This window comes from Nomascus leucogenys, unplaced genomic scaffold (assembly GCF_006542625.1).
Source record: "Nomascus leucogenys isolate Asia unplaced genomic scaffold, Asia_NLE_v1 001162F_51256_qpd_obj, whole genome shotgun sequence".
Taxonomy (NCBI): Eukaryota; Metazoa; Chordata; class Mammalia; order Primates; family Hylobatidae; genus Nomascus; species Nomascus leucogenys.
In genome coordinates this window covers 1-13,972 of record NW_022096860.1, presented here as the reverse complement: position 1 = coordinate 13,972, position 13,972 = coordinate 1, and the positions used below count along the sequence as shown (strand labels likewise).

General features: G+C 48.4%; 1 protein-coding gene across 1 annotated transcript in view; it reads right to left on the bottom strand.

Annotated features, from left to right (window-relative positions):
• The window catches only part of LOC100598782 (ubiquitin-conjugating enzyme E2 L3), a gene marked incomplete at its 5' end in the record, with an annotated part of 31,844 nt that extends 21,797 nt beyond the window's left edge, over nucleotides 1-10,047 (bottom strand). The window contains one exon of the mRNA XM_030808853.1: nucleotides 9,952-10,047. Within this exon, the coding sequence (XP_030664713.1) occupies nucleotides 9,952-10,047 (96 nt within the window). The remainder of the gene's footprint in view (nucleotides 1-9,951) is intronic.
• Between the last annotated feature and the right edge of the window lie 3,925 nt (nucleotides 10,048-13,972).

Below are 13,972 nucleotides of genomic sequence, written 5' to 3'. Positions count from 1 at the left end.
TTTCCCTGTGGCTAACCTTTTTCACCCAGTGAACTAACAAAGCTGAAGCTTTCCCTGCCACAGGGATGTCTACTCAGACCAGCCCTGCGGGCTGCCTATCCCTACACAGTCCAGTCCCCTGTTAAGAGAGAACAAGGAGACGCAGCCTGCCCTGCTTGGAGTGCCCCAGGCTGGTTGTTGGTTTTTTTTTTTTTTTTTTTTTTTTGAGATTGAGTCTCACTGTCACTGAGGCTGGAGTGCAGTGGCGCAATCTCGGCTCACTGCAAGCTCCACCTCCTGGGTTCATGCCATTCTCCTGCCTCAACCTCCCAAGTAGCTGGGACTACAGGCACCCGCCACCATGCCCGGCTAATTTTTCTGTATTTTTAGTAGAGACGGGGTTTCACTGTGTTAGCCAGGATGGTCTCGATCTCCCGACCTCGTGATCCGCCTGCCTCGGCCTTCCAAAGTGCTGGGATTACAGGCGTGAGCCACTGTGCCCGGCCCTGCCCCAGGCTGGTTTCTATGCTCTCAAGTCTTCATGATCCACTCTGGAACCTTGTCAAGAGCTGAGTTAGAACAGGCACAGTGGCTTATACCTATAATCCCAGCACTTTGGGTTGCTGAGGTGAGTGGATCACTTGAAGTCAGGAGTTCGAGACCAGCCTGACCAACATGGTGAAATCGCATCTCTACTAAAAATACAAAAAAATTAGCCAGGCGTAGTGGTACACGCCTGTAATCCCAGCTACTTAGGAGGCTGAGGCAGGAGAATCGCTTGAACCCGGGAGACAGAGGTTGCAGTGAGCTGAGATCACACCACTGCACTCCAGCCTGGGGGACGAGAGAGACTCTGTCTCAAAAACAAAAAAACAAAAAAACCTGAGAGTTAAGTTTAGGAGGTTAAGTTCTTGTGACTTCTGAACATGGAATATGTCCTTACTCCACGTTCGAAAGTCACAAGAACTTAACTTTGTAAATTGCCTTTAAGTATTGATTGATTGATTGATTGATTTTTCTTTGAAAGAGTCTCGCTCTGTCAGCCAGGCTGGAGTGCAATGACACGATCTCGGCTCACTGCAACCTCCACCTCCTGGGTTCAAGAAATTCTCCTGACTCAGCCTCACAAGTAGCTGGGATTACAGGCACCTGCCAGCACACCCAGCTAATTTTTTGTATTTTTAGTAGAGATAGGGTTTAATCATGTTGGCCAGGCTGGTCACAAACTCCTGGCCTCAGGTGATCCACCCTCCTCGGCCCCACAAAGTGCTGGGATTACAGGTGTGAGCCACCATGCCCTGCCTTGCCTTTAAGTATTTATTGTCTCTTCTGAAAACAGGCTTTTTGGTTATTTGAATCACAAAATCTGCCACATGAGATTCATCTTTTTCTAATATTGGTTTCTGAAGATGACTTCTTTGTACTGTTTTCAACAATTTGGTTTTGGGGATTTTTCATAATACAGTTCTTTGGCAACAAATATTTCTTTTTTTTTTTTTTTTTGAGATGGAGTCTCACTCTGTCGCCCAGGCTGGAGTGCAGTGGCGCAATCTCAGCTCACTGCGGCCTCTGCCTCCTGGGTTCAAGTAATTCTCCTGTCTCAGCCTCTCTAGTATCTGGGATTATAGGTGCCTGCCGCCACACCTGGCTAATTTTTATATTTTTAGTAGAGATGGGGTTTGCCATGTTGGCCAGGCTGGTCTTGAACTCCCGACCTCAAGTGATCCACCGCCCCTGGCCTCCCAAAGTGCTGGGATTACAGGCATGAGCCACTGCACCTGGCCGGCAACAAATACTCCAACAGTAAAGAGTTCAATCATATTCCCTTTGGAAGTAAATATTACTAGGAGTAAGTTTTTTTTTTTTTTTTTTTTTTTTTTGAGATGGAGTTTTGCTCTTGTTGCCCAGGCTGGAGCACAATGGCACGATCTCGGCTCACCGCAACCTCCACCTCCCGGGTTCAAGCGATTCTCCTGGCTGAGCCTCCCAAATTGCTGGGATTACAGGCGCCTACCAACAGGTCCGGCTAATTTTTTGTATTTTTAGTAGAGACGGGGTTTTGCCATGTTGGCCAGGCTGGTCTCAAACTCCTGACCTCAGGTGATCCACTTGCCTCGCCCTCCCAAAGTGCTGGGATTACTGGCATGAGCCACCACGCCTGGCCAGGAATAAGTATTTTAGAACTGGTTTTCCAATCTTTCATGACTTCATAATGTTCATAAACTACCTTCTGAATTATATGTACAATTAAAATCACAATCTCCATTAACCGAATTTGACGAAGACCTTTCCTTCCTTTGAGCTCAAATAGCCATGAGTACTTCTCATACATAATTCACTTTTCTCCCAAGAATGGAAAAAATACAACACTCACACCAAAAATAGAAGTGAAAAAAACAAAACAAACAAAAAACCCCACCAGACATCCCATTCCCCAGGATGCCATCAGGCCTCTGCTGCACAGCCCGAGAATATTCTCTGTGCATACATGGTGCTCTCAAAGGCCTTAATTTCTATACATCTATGCAAACTACACGTATGTCCTCACACTGCCTATATTTTTTCATAGTTTCTGCTCACACTGCCTTCCACTATGCAGTCCAGATGTTGTCACCCTCCCACCCACCACTGCCCCTCTTCTGTTTGGTCTTAAGTGCCTTGCAGGTGGAGCCACACTCAGTGCTTAAGAGACCATGGATTCCAAGAGGGTGGCTTCTCTGCGGCCTCTGTCCATAGAACCTTGTGTCTGGCTGTGATAGGAGCTCAACAGCCCATCAACGTAGGGGGATACTCTTTCTCCCAAAAACAACTCCAGTGTGCCCTCAGAAAACAGGGGTGCCCTCACTGGTCTCAACCATTACAGCTACAGGAGATGGAAGTAGGGGAGGGAGAAGGCAGAGTAGCACAATTAGCAGGAAGCAGAAAAGAACTGACAATTACAGGCAAGCGCTGAGCCCAGGGAGGCAGGATGCAGCTCCCATCAAAGGCCAGAGGGGCAATGCAGAAAGGAGGAATGAGGCATCTGGAGGGTGTGGATTTTAGGAGCAACGTGCTGTGCAAATAAGCTTGCAGAAAGAAGGTGAGAGATCTAACTACAAATGTAACTGCAAAATGGTGAAAGAGGCCAGGAGTTCAAGACCAGGCTGGCCAACATGGCGAAACCCCGTTTCTACCAAAAATACAAAAAAATTAGCCGGGGTAGTGGTGCATGCCTGTAGCCCCAGCTGCCAGGGAGGCTGAGGCACAAGATTGCTTGAACCCAGGAAGTAGAGGCTGTAGTGAGCCGAGATCACACCACTGCACTGCAGCCTGGGAGACAGAGTGACTCTGTCTCAAAAAAAAAAAAACCAGGAAATGGAACTAGGTGGGTGGGGGCATGGTGGCTCATGCTTGTAATTCCATCACTTTGGGAGGCTGAGGCAGGAGGATCGCTTGAGCCCAGGAGTTTGAGACCAGCCTGGGCAACACAGGGAGAACCCATTTTTTATTATTATTATTATTTTAATAAAATAGAGATGGGGTCCCGCTATATTGCCCAAGCTGGTTTTGAACTCCTAGGCTCAAGCATCCTTCTACCCCAGCCTCCCAACGTGCTGGGAATATAGGTGTGAGCCACTGCACCCAGCCCCCATCTCTATTTAAAAAAAAAAAAAAAAGCCGGGTGCAGTGGCTCACGCCTGTAATCCCAGCACTTTGGGAGGCCGAGGTGGGCGGATCACGAGGTCAGGAGATCGAGACCATCCAGGCTAACACAATGAAACCCCGTCTCTATTAAAAATACAAAAAATTAGCCAGGCGAGGTGGCAGGCGCCTGTAGTCCCAGCTACGCGGGAGGCTGAGGCAGGAGAATGGCGTGAACCCGGGGGGCGGAGCCTGCAGTGAGCTGAGATCGCGCCACTGCACTCCAGCCTGGGTGAAAGAGCGAGACTCCTCCTCAAAAAAAAAAAAAAAAAAGGGAAAGGGAAAGGGAGAAGGAAAGGGAACTAGAAATCAGTAACAGAACTAGAAAACTCACAATTATGGGGAAATTAAACGTACTCTCTAACAAGCAATAGGTCAAAGAAGAAATCACAAGGGAAATTAGAAAATATCCTCGGAAACAAAAATGACATACCAAAACTTAAGTTATGCAGCAAAAGTAGTGCTCAAAGGGAATCTACAGCTTTAAATACCTACATTGAAAAAGCAAGTCTGAAATCAATAATATAACTGGATACTTTAAGGAACAAAGAAAGGAGTAACACAAGAAAGAAGTAAATAGTAAGCACAGAGGAGATAAATGAAAGTAAAACACGCTTGTAATCCCAGCACTTTGGGAGGCCGAGGTGGGTGGATCACGAGGTCAGGAGATCGAGACCACGGTGAAACCCCGTCTCTACTAAAAATACAAAAAATTAGCCGGGCGTGGTGGCGGGCGCCTGTAGTCCCAGCTACTAGGAGAGGCTGAGGCAGGAGAATGGCGTGAACCTGGGAGGCAGAGCTTGCAGTGAGCCGAGATTGCGCCACTGCACTCCAGCCTGGGTGACAGAGCAAGACTCCGTCTCAAAAAAAAAAAAAAAAAAAAAAGAGAAAGTAAAACACACACAAATACATATTAATGAAACCATCCTTGAATAGATCAACAAAACTGAAAAAACTTTGGCTAGACTAATAAAAGGAAAAAGAGAAAGACTCATATTATTGAAATAAGAAATGAGGCCGGGCATGTTGGCTCATGCCTGTAATCCCAGCACTTTGGGAGGCTGAGCTACGAGGATCACTTGAGTCTAGGAGTTCAAAACCAGCCTGCGTGGTATGGCAAAACCCCATCTCTACAAAAAAAAAAAAATTAGCTGGGCATGGTGGCTCATGCCTTCAATACTAGCTACTCTGGAGGCTGAAGTGGGAGGATCGCTTGAGCCTGGGAGGTTGAGGCTGTGGTGAGCCATGATCATGCCACTGTACTCCAGCCTGGGCAACAGAACAGGACCCTGTCTCAAAAAAAAAAAAAAAAAAAAAAAATCTACATATAAATGGATCAAAGATCCAAATTTAAGAGCTAAAACTATAAAACTCTTAGAAGAAAACTTAGGAAAATTTGCATGACCTTGGATTTGGCAACAGTGTCTTAAAAATCAAACCAAAGTACAGGCAACAAAATTAAAAATAGATAAATTGGACTTCTTTATTAAAAATTTAAGGCCAGGTGTGATGGCTCACATCTGTAAATCCCAGAGCTTTTAGAGGCCAAGCCAGGAGAACCACTTGAGCCCAGGAGTTCAAGACTAGCCTGGGCAACACAGCAAGACTCCATCTCTACAGAAAAAAAACAATTAAAATTAGCTGGTGTCGCAACATGTGCCTATAGTGCCAGCTACTTGGGAAGACTGCTTGAGCCCAGGAGTCTGGGGCTGCAGAGAGTCATTACTGAGCCACTGCACTCCAGCCTCTGCACTCCGGCCTGGATGACAGAGCAAGACCCCTTCTCTAAAAATAAAAATTAAATTAAAAAATTTAAAACGTTAGTGCATCAGGCCAGGCACAGTGGCTCATGCCTGTAATCCCAGCACTTTGGGAGGCTGAGGCGGATATCACTTGAGGTCAGGAGTTCGAGACCAGCCTGGCCAACATGGTAAAACCCTGTCTCTACCAAAACATACAAAAATTAGCCGGGGGTGGTGGTGCACACCTGTAGTCCCAGCTACTCGGGAGGCTGAGGTGGGAGAATCACTTGAACCTGGGAGGCAGAGGTTGCAGTGAGACGAGATCATGCTTCTGTACTCTGGCCTGGGCAACAGAGTGAGACCCTGTCTCAAAAAAAAACCAAAAAACAAAAAACACACCACGCAAAAACACGTTCTACATCCTTAGTATGAAGAAAATAGAAATCAAAACCACAATGAGACGGCACTACATACCAACTAGAATGGCTATAACGTAAAAAGAAAAAAAAGTAAAATAACAAATGTTAGCAAGGATGTGCACGAACTGGAACCTTTGTAGTGGAAATTTAAGACGTTACAGGATGGGCACAATGGCTTACGCCTATAATCCCAGCACTTTGAGAGGCTGAGGTGGGCGGATCACCTGAGGTCGACAGTTCGAGACCAGCCTGACCAACATGGAGAAACCCAGTCTCTACTAAAAGTACAAAAATTAGCCAAAATTGCTTGAACCCGGGACATGGAGGTTGCAGAGAGCCGAGATCACATCACTGCACTCCCCAGCCTGGGCAACAGAGCAAGGCTCTGTCTCAAAAGCAAAAACAAAAATTAGCTGGGCATGGTGGTGCACACCTGCAATCCCAGCTGAACCAAAATCACACCACTGCACTCCAGCCTGGGTGACAGAGTAAGACTGTCTCAAAAAATAAAATAAAATGGAATAAAATAAAAAGAAATTGGCTGGGTGTGGTGGCACACACCTGTAGTCCTGGCTACTCAGGAGGATCACTTGAGCCCAGAAATTCAAGGCTGCAATGGGCCATGATCACACCACTGCACCCTAGCCTGGGTGACAGCACAAAACCTTGCCTCAAAAAACCAAAACATTATTATGAAGTTATGAAATGGTTTATTAAAAACTGCATGAAGGCCGGGCGTGGTGGCTCACACTTGTAATCCCAGCACTTTGGGAGACTGAGGTGGGCAGATCACAAGGTCAAGAGACTGAGACCATCCTGGCCAACATGGTGAAACCCCGTCTTTACTAAAAATACAAAAATTAGCTGGGTGTGGTGGCACGCACCTGTAGTCCCAGCTACTTGGGAGGCTGAGGCAGGAGAATCGCTTGAACCCGGGAGGTGGAGGTTGCAGTGAGCCGAGATCATGCCACTGCATAGCGACAGAGCGAGACTCCAACTCAATTAAAAAGAAAAAAAAAGAAACTGCATGAAAAAAGGCTGAGAGGAAGTATGCTGAAGGTTAAGAGTGAACACATTCACTGGGCTAGAAGCTTCAAGAAGGTTCACCACCACACCTCTAGTTCCTAAAGGGCAGTACCCAAAATGTAACTGAATTTCTTGATGATGTGATTATGGGTAATATTTTCTTCCTTAGACGTTACCTTAGCATCTTAGATGAAAAAATTACAGAAAAACAAATGTTTCAAGGGAATAGACCTGAGTTGCGCTGGCAACAATGAAGTCTCTAGGAAGTACCTCCCCAGCCTTCCCTCCCACCTGCCCTCCTCTGTGCACTACGACCAGGGCAATCACTAGGTGGCTACCCAAGGACAGCACCCTCCACTAAGGACCAGGGCTGGGCTGCCACGCCTTCATCGGCCTGGCTCTACTTTCACCCCAACTCAGCAGACCTCAGGTGAGTTTGTATAGTAGATTCCCATGCTGGCCCAGCCCGTCCAATGCAGGAAGACCTAAGGCCCAGGTTGGGGTATAAGTGTGGACCCTGGGGATGTCAGATGTCAAGAATGCCTTAACTGCTCTGGAGAAGGAAGAAGACTTCGCTGAAACATTCCTCATACAAACCCAGAGGCCCTGGAAGAAAGCAAGGGAGAGGACCGAGAAGAAGTGGTATACACAGGGACAACAGCAGCCCTGGCTGTTGCTTACTGTCTCCAAGGTGAAACTTTGGCCTGGATAGCTCCCCAGAGCCTCAGCCCAAGCACAATGGGATTCTACCAGCCAGCCTCCACCTTTGCCCTAGTAAGATCTTAGCCCACTGCTCCATAGCCCCTGCCAGCGTGAAACCAGAGGGAGGCCTTTGCATGAGTTGGGGCAGAGCATGCCCAGCAGCAATCTACCCTTGGAGCCGGCTAGCAGGCTCTCAGGCCACTAAATTCTCAGGGCCAGACTGTCCAAGCCTTACCACTTAAAACCATTCCATTCATTTTTATCATTTTCCAAAGAGCCACAGATTAACTGTTCATTTCTTTGCTCAGTAGACTACACAATCTCAATTAGAAAAGGGACAAGAGGTCAGATGGTCCTGGCCATCTTCAGGTCCCTAGAGTAGGCAAGGGCTGCACTCACAGGCCAACCCCTCCCATGCAGAGGTGTCTCTGCCACCCACACCCTTTGCCCTGAGCCCTAACACCATCAAGCCTAAAGAAATCTAGGCCGGGCACGGTGGCTCACACCTGTAATCCCAGCACTTTGGGAGGCCGAGACGGGCGGATCATGAGGTCAGGAGATCGAGACCATCTTGGCTAACACGGTGAAACCCCGTTTCTACTAAAAATACAAAAAATTAGCCGGGAGTGTTGGCGGGCGCCTGAGGTCCCAGCTACTCGGGAGGCTGAGGCAGGAGAATGGCATGAACCTGGGAGGCGGAGCTTGCAGTGAGCTGAGATGGCGCCACTGCACTCCAACCTGGGGGACACAGCGAGACTCCGTCTCAAAAAAAAAAAAAGAAATCTAAAGGATTCATCTTCAAAATCAGACTGGAAGCTCCCAGATTTAAACATTCTGAGCATACTAAATCATTACAAAGCATATCTTTCCTTAGTTATCCAAATGATTATGGAAATAAACTACAAATCCAATAACTGCTGATCAAATTCAGGGACTTAAAAAAAAAAAAAGCATTACCTTATAACCAGCATCAAGAAGAAAGCATCTACAGGAGGAAGCATGCTCCATGCTCACCTTATAACCAGCATCAGGAAGAAAGCATCTACAGGAAGAAAGCATCTACAGGAGGAAGCATCTACAGGAGGAAGCATCTACAGGAGGAAGCATGCTCCATGCTCTGCTTTGGCAAAGCAGCCAATCCATCCATGAGAACAAATTATATACAGGACAGGGGCAGGTACAGGGCAAGGGCCAGAGGCTCAGATGTGCAAAGTGGGAAAGAAAAGGAAGAGAGAAGGTGAGTGGATGAGGAAGAACAGGAAAGGAGGGCACTCACGCAGGACAAGGGTGTGAGCTGGGGTAGCTGAAGGCTACACAACAACCAAGTGAGGCCGCCTGGTAGACAGATGGTGCAGCTTCCAGGGAGAAGGCAGGAATGGAGACAGGTGTGGGAATCCTTCATGTCCGGCATAATCACCTATGATGCTGAAAGTAGTAGGGTCCCCAGACACAAAACAGAACAGGAGAACAGCAGGAGATCAACAAGAGTCATGTTAAGAGTGAGGAGGAAGGAGTCGCAGAACAGGAGCGAGTGGCAGGCTGGTCACAGGACTGGGGGCTGGAACGCTGCCCGTGCTCCAAAAGCTCAGGAGGCAAGCAAGGGCCATGATGGTAGCACTGCCGAGCTAGAGGTGGGGGCAGCCTGTGGGCTGGGTGTAAACATGGTTTCAGGAGAATGAGAGGAAGGGGGATTGCAAACAGGAGTTAATTATAAGACAACCTCTTGAAGGGGAGAGGCTCAAAGGATGCAGAAAAGAGTAGGCACTAAGAGGGTGCTAAGGTCCAGGGAAAGCCATTGTTAGGAGGGGCTTGAGCCCATCAGAAGGCAGAAGTCTCTGAGATGGGGGAGCTGGGCTGTGGGGGCAGACACTGGAGGCATAAGCCCCAGAAAAGACATGGGGTAAGGGGAACGTGGGCAATTAGGAAAAGGGACTTGAGACAAATGGAAGGCACAGGTTGGAGGGGACCAGGAATAAAGCCCGAAATACAGGTATCCAAAAGGTTAGAGACATGAATGCAAAACCAAGAGAGAAAGCAAAATATCTAGAGGGGAATGCTTGTCCCTTCCTGAGGAGCTCAGAGAAGAAAGTCCTGCTGATCCATCAGACCAGGCGCGGGGAAGCCAGGAAAGAGCAGGAGCACAGACACACTCCTTTTCTCTGTGTCCACAGATCTGCAAAGCTCAGGACCCCCTGAATTTGACAAAACCAATGCCAAGATGTGACTCTACTCAGGACCCAAGGCTACACTCCCTACCTTATCACCCTAGAGCGACAGCCACTTCTGTGCATCTGCTGGCTGCCTAGACTAAGAGCCTACTAAGGAGCAGAAAAACAAGCCCAACAGCACACACATCACCTTAAAGAATAATCTGGTAGGAAGTGGAAGTGTTCAATACTCACAGGAACAATAAGCCCTTGCCAAGTCAATAAATTAGCTTCATCAACCTGGATGTTACGGAAGTTTTTCATCCCACATTTGCGGATTTCTTCAAGCTCCTGTTGATTGACAAAGCATAAAGGGGTGTCAAATAGGGGAAAGCACCACATATTAAGATCCCTCCTGATGCCCATAAATTAAACCAAGTGCCAACAATGCCAATGACAAAATTGGAGAGCGAGGACTAAACTGTGCTTGGAGTGGTTAAGGAGGCATGGAGCTGCCATGGCGGTCCCCTCTGCAAGGTCGTTGTCTCTACCCATGCCCCAGACGAAGACAAGCCCCCACCTCAGTGAACCCCCCTGAATAGGACAGGGGGAGCCATGCTTCTGCGGACGTACCACCTCCTCTTTGGGTTGGTCACCATGGCTGTTTAAATCCCTCAGCACCCTGCCTAGGGCAGACATGTGGCAGGAGCTATACTGAGGTGCTGTACACCTGACACCTTCCAATCAAGATTCATTAAGCACTGATTATGCATCAGATGCTGAGAAGCTAAAGATGAATAAAACTGGGGACTGGGAACAAACCAGACACAAATGCATATCCGGTTTTCTACCCAGTGCTATAAGTGTGATTTCAGAAGGACTCCACCTCAACATGGGCACATAGCAAAGAGAACCATCCAGTCTGGACTGGGGTGGGAGTGGGGGGGTGGGGACGGGAAACCTTCACTGAGCCTGTTTCCTCAGCTGCAAAACAGACCCAGAGTGCAGAAAAGGAAAGGGAAGCCATGTTGTGGGCAACAGGACTCCTTGCAAGTATGTGGGGTTATTGTTGTATAAACAGTCAATGCAGCAAGTGCCATTTCACCCAGAAAGCACAACTTTAACGACTTCAGGGTCCCTGCCTGAGATGTCTTCAGAACTGTCTGTCACCTGTTTTTCAGCTGTGCACCAGCCTGACATTTCCCATTGCCTCCAACACCTCAGTGAATGCCTGGCAAGCGCTATAACCCAAACCACCCAGCCATGCCCTCCCGCCAGAACACCAGCCTCGCCAACATTCCTCCACTCTGACACATGGAGTGCCACTCTACCCGTCTCAGCCTGGCCCTCTCATCCAGTGGCACAAAAGCCCGCCTCCAGACCTGTCAGGCACCTTCTCTTCTGCAGCCCGAGCACCATCCAGCTGAGCCCTGCCTCCTTTGCCAGGCTGCTTCCTCTGGCCCAGCTCCAGCACCCTCCAGAACCTCTTTATATGGTACTTCAACTCACAGTGGCATGGGGGCTCCCTATCAGCCCCCACATCAAGCCTAAAAGATCCTTGCACCTCATACTTCCATCACACAGTGGTAGTTTAAAAGGCACCCTGAGGCTAACACAGGCAGGGAAGGAAACAATTTGCAAGGAAGGGGGAACCGGAGCCCAGGTTACTGGTTCTGAGTAGGAAGATGTGCTGGGCGCCCGGCCCAGAGCAGCAGAGAGGGACAGCGCAGTGAATGAACACACGGAAGAGGTGGGAACACACTGGTGTTTCATAGCAGGCAACAGGCACAAGTTTCCCCCCACAGGGTGCTCCTGCCTGTCACCCTCATCTGCCCACCACAATCACCTGGACTTGGACCCAGCCCCAGAAATTCTGGTCCAGCAAGTGTGGTGGAGCTTGAACACAGGGATTTCTCACAGGCTGTGCCTGTGGTGAGAGAAGAGGCACTTCTGGGAGCAATGACGGATCCATTTCTCCCTGAGGAGGCATTAGTGGGCATGGGCTTGCAACCTGCCTGCAGTGAGGAATGGGGTGGCCTGGCCCCTCTCCACCTCATGAGGCCCCTCTTTCCCTGGCATAAGGAGGTACGGAACCTGAGGGACCACTCCAACCTGCCAACTGCCACCTGGTCCTCCTGCTCACAGGACTCATAAGAAATGTTCCCTGGGGATTATGAAGCCTGGGCAGACTCAGAAAAGGGAAGAGATCTCACGCCCATACTGCCATCTCCTTCCACTCTCCAAATAGAATGTAAGCTCAACGAGGGCAGGGATCAGGAAGCCCTGGTCCTGCCAGGGCCTGGCTCACAGTGGTGCTCAAACATGTGCTTAATGACCAGGTTGGTGGGTGTGGATGTCCGCGGACGCTGGGGCTTTGGGAGGAAAAAAAGAATCTGGGGTGGGAGGATTTCTATAAATATAGTTCCAATGCTGTTTGGCTTTTTTGACCTTGGCTCAAGATACTAGAGTAAGATTCTTGGCTAAGGAACAGGATATACCATGCATGTCCTTAAGGCTGGAGTCCTAGCAAACAAAATGTTTTAAACCAAATACAGATAGGAAAAAATATGCCAGACAGAACTTTGAAACTAGACAACTAAAAAAAGAAGGAACAACAGTGAGATATCCTAACATTCATGGGAGAAACAAATTTTAAATCATCTGTAAATATACTTTATATACTTTATGGTTTCAGAATCCACACTCCAACACTATAAAGTATGGGTGATGGCTGGGTGCGCTGGCTCACGCCTGTAATCCTAACACTTTGGGAAAGCCAAGGTGGGTGGATCACCTGAGGTCAGGAGTTCGAGACAAGCCTGGCCAACATGGCGAAACCCCATCGCTACTAAAGTACAAAAATTAGCCAGGTGTGGTGGTGGGCGCTTGTAATCCCAGCTACTCGGGAGGCTGAGGCAGGAGAATCACTTGAACCCGGGAGGCAGAGGTTGCAGTGAACTAAGATCGCACCACTGCACTCCAGCTTGGGTGACAAGAGCGAAACTCTGTCTCAAAAAAATAAAAAAAAAGTAGGGATGGTAAACACAATGTAAATTTCACAAGAATTACAAAAATATGGCAAGATGGAACTCAACTGTAACATGAGAGTGAAAAACTGTATCTTGCTCAAGAAAAAGGAAAGGAAGCAGTCAGTGAGGAGCACTAAGGGCAGGGGTGCAGAAAGAACACTTACTGGTGCTTTGGTATCAAGGAGATCCAGGGGATCCACAGACAAAGATAAAAGCAATACTGCCATGGGAGTGAGCCACACACCTGGCCAGAAAGAAGAATGGGCAACCCTGAGGATGCTAATGACAGCAGGGTTGGGAAGCTCAGAGAATCCAAAGTAGGATTATCAGATGAACTCCCAACTTACCTTGCCGTCAAGTTAAGCTCTCCAAAGACAGAAGAGGCAACCTCCTTTACATAATTCTAACCAACAAGGAAGAACTGATTATAAGGCAGAAGTGAGAGAAACAGGCAAACAAACAAACAGGCCCTGACATCTTCAGAGAATGATGAACATCCCATAGTAGAAAGTTTCGCAACAGGGTGTTGCCGGCATCCAGATACGACTCTGCACTTAAGCCTCCCAAGCTCTTACCCTGAGACAGATGCCAGGCACTGTGATCAACCCACCCCAATTTCCCAACGTCCTCTACAGCTTCCACTGAGAACCACGGGCACTATGAGTGGCCAGGATGCTAAAAGACCTGCATTGCACAAGACGGTCCTGTGGACAGAAACTATTTAGCCAAAATGCCAATCATGCCGGGTGCAGTGGCTCACGCCTGTAATCTCAGCACTTCGGGAGGCCAAGGGGGCGGATCATGAGGTCAGGAGATCAAGACCATCCTGGCTAACACGGTGAAATCCTGTCTCTACTAAAAATACAAAAAATTAGCGGGCGTGGTGGCAGGCACCTGTAGTCCCAGCTACTAGGGAGGCTGACGCAGGAGAAAGGTGTGAACCTGGGAGGCGGAGCTTGCAGTCAGCCGAGATTGCGCCACTGCACTTCAGCCTGGGTGACAGAGCAAGACTCCGTCTCAAAAAAAAAAAAAAAAAAAAAAAAAAAAAATTCCAATCATGCCACCACTGAGGAAAACAACTTCAAGAAGATAAATTCAGGCCAGGCACAGTGGTTCACACCTGTAAACCCAGCATTGTGGGAGGCCAAGGCGGGCGGACTGCTTGAGCCCAGGAATTCAAGACCAGCCTGGCCAACATGGCAAAACACTGTCTCTACTAAAAAAAAATACAGCCCGGGCGCAGTGGC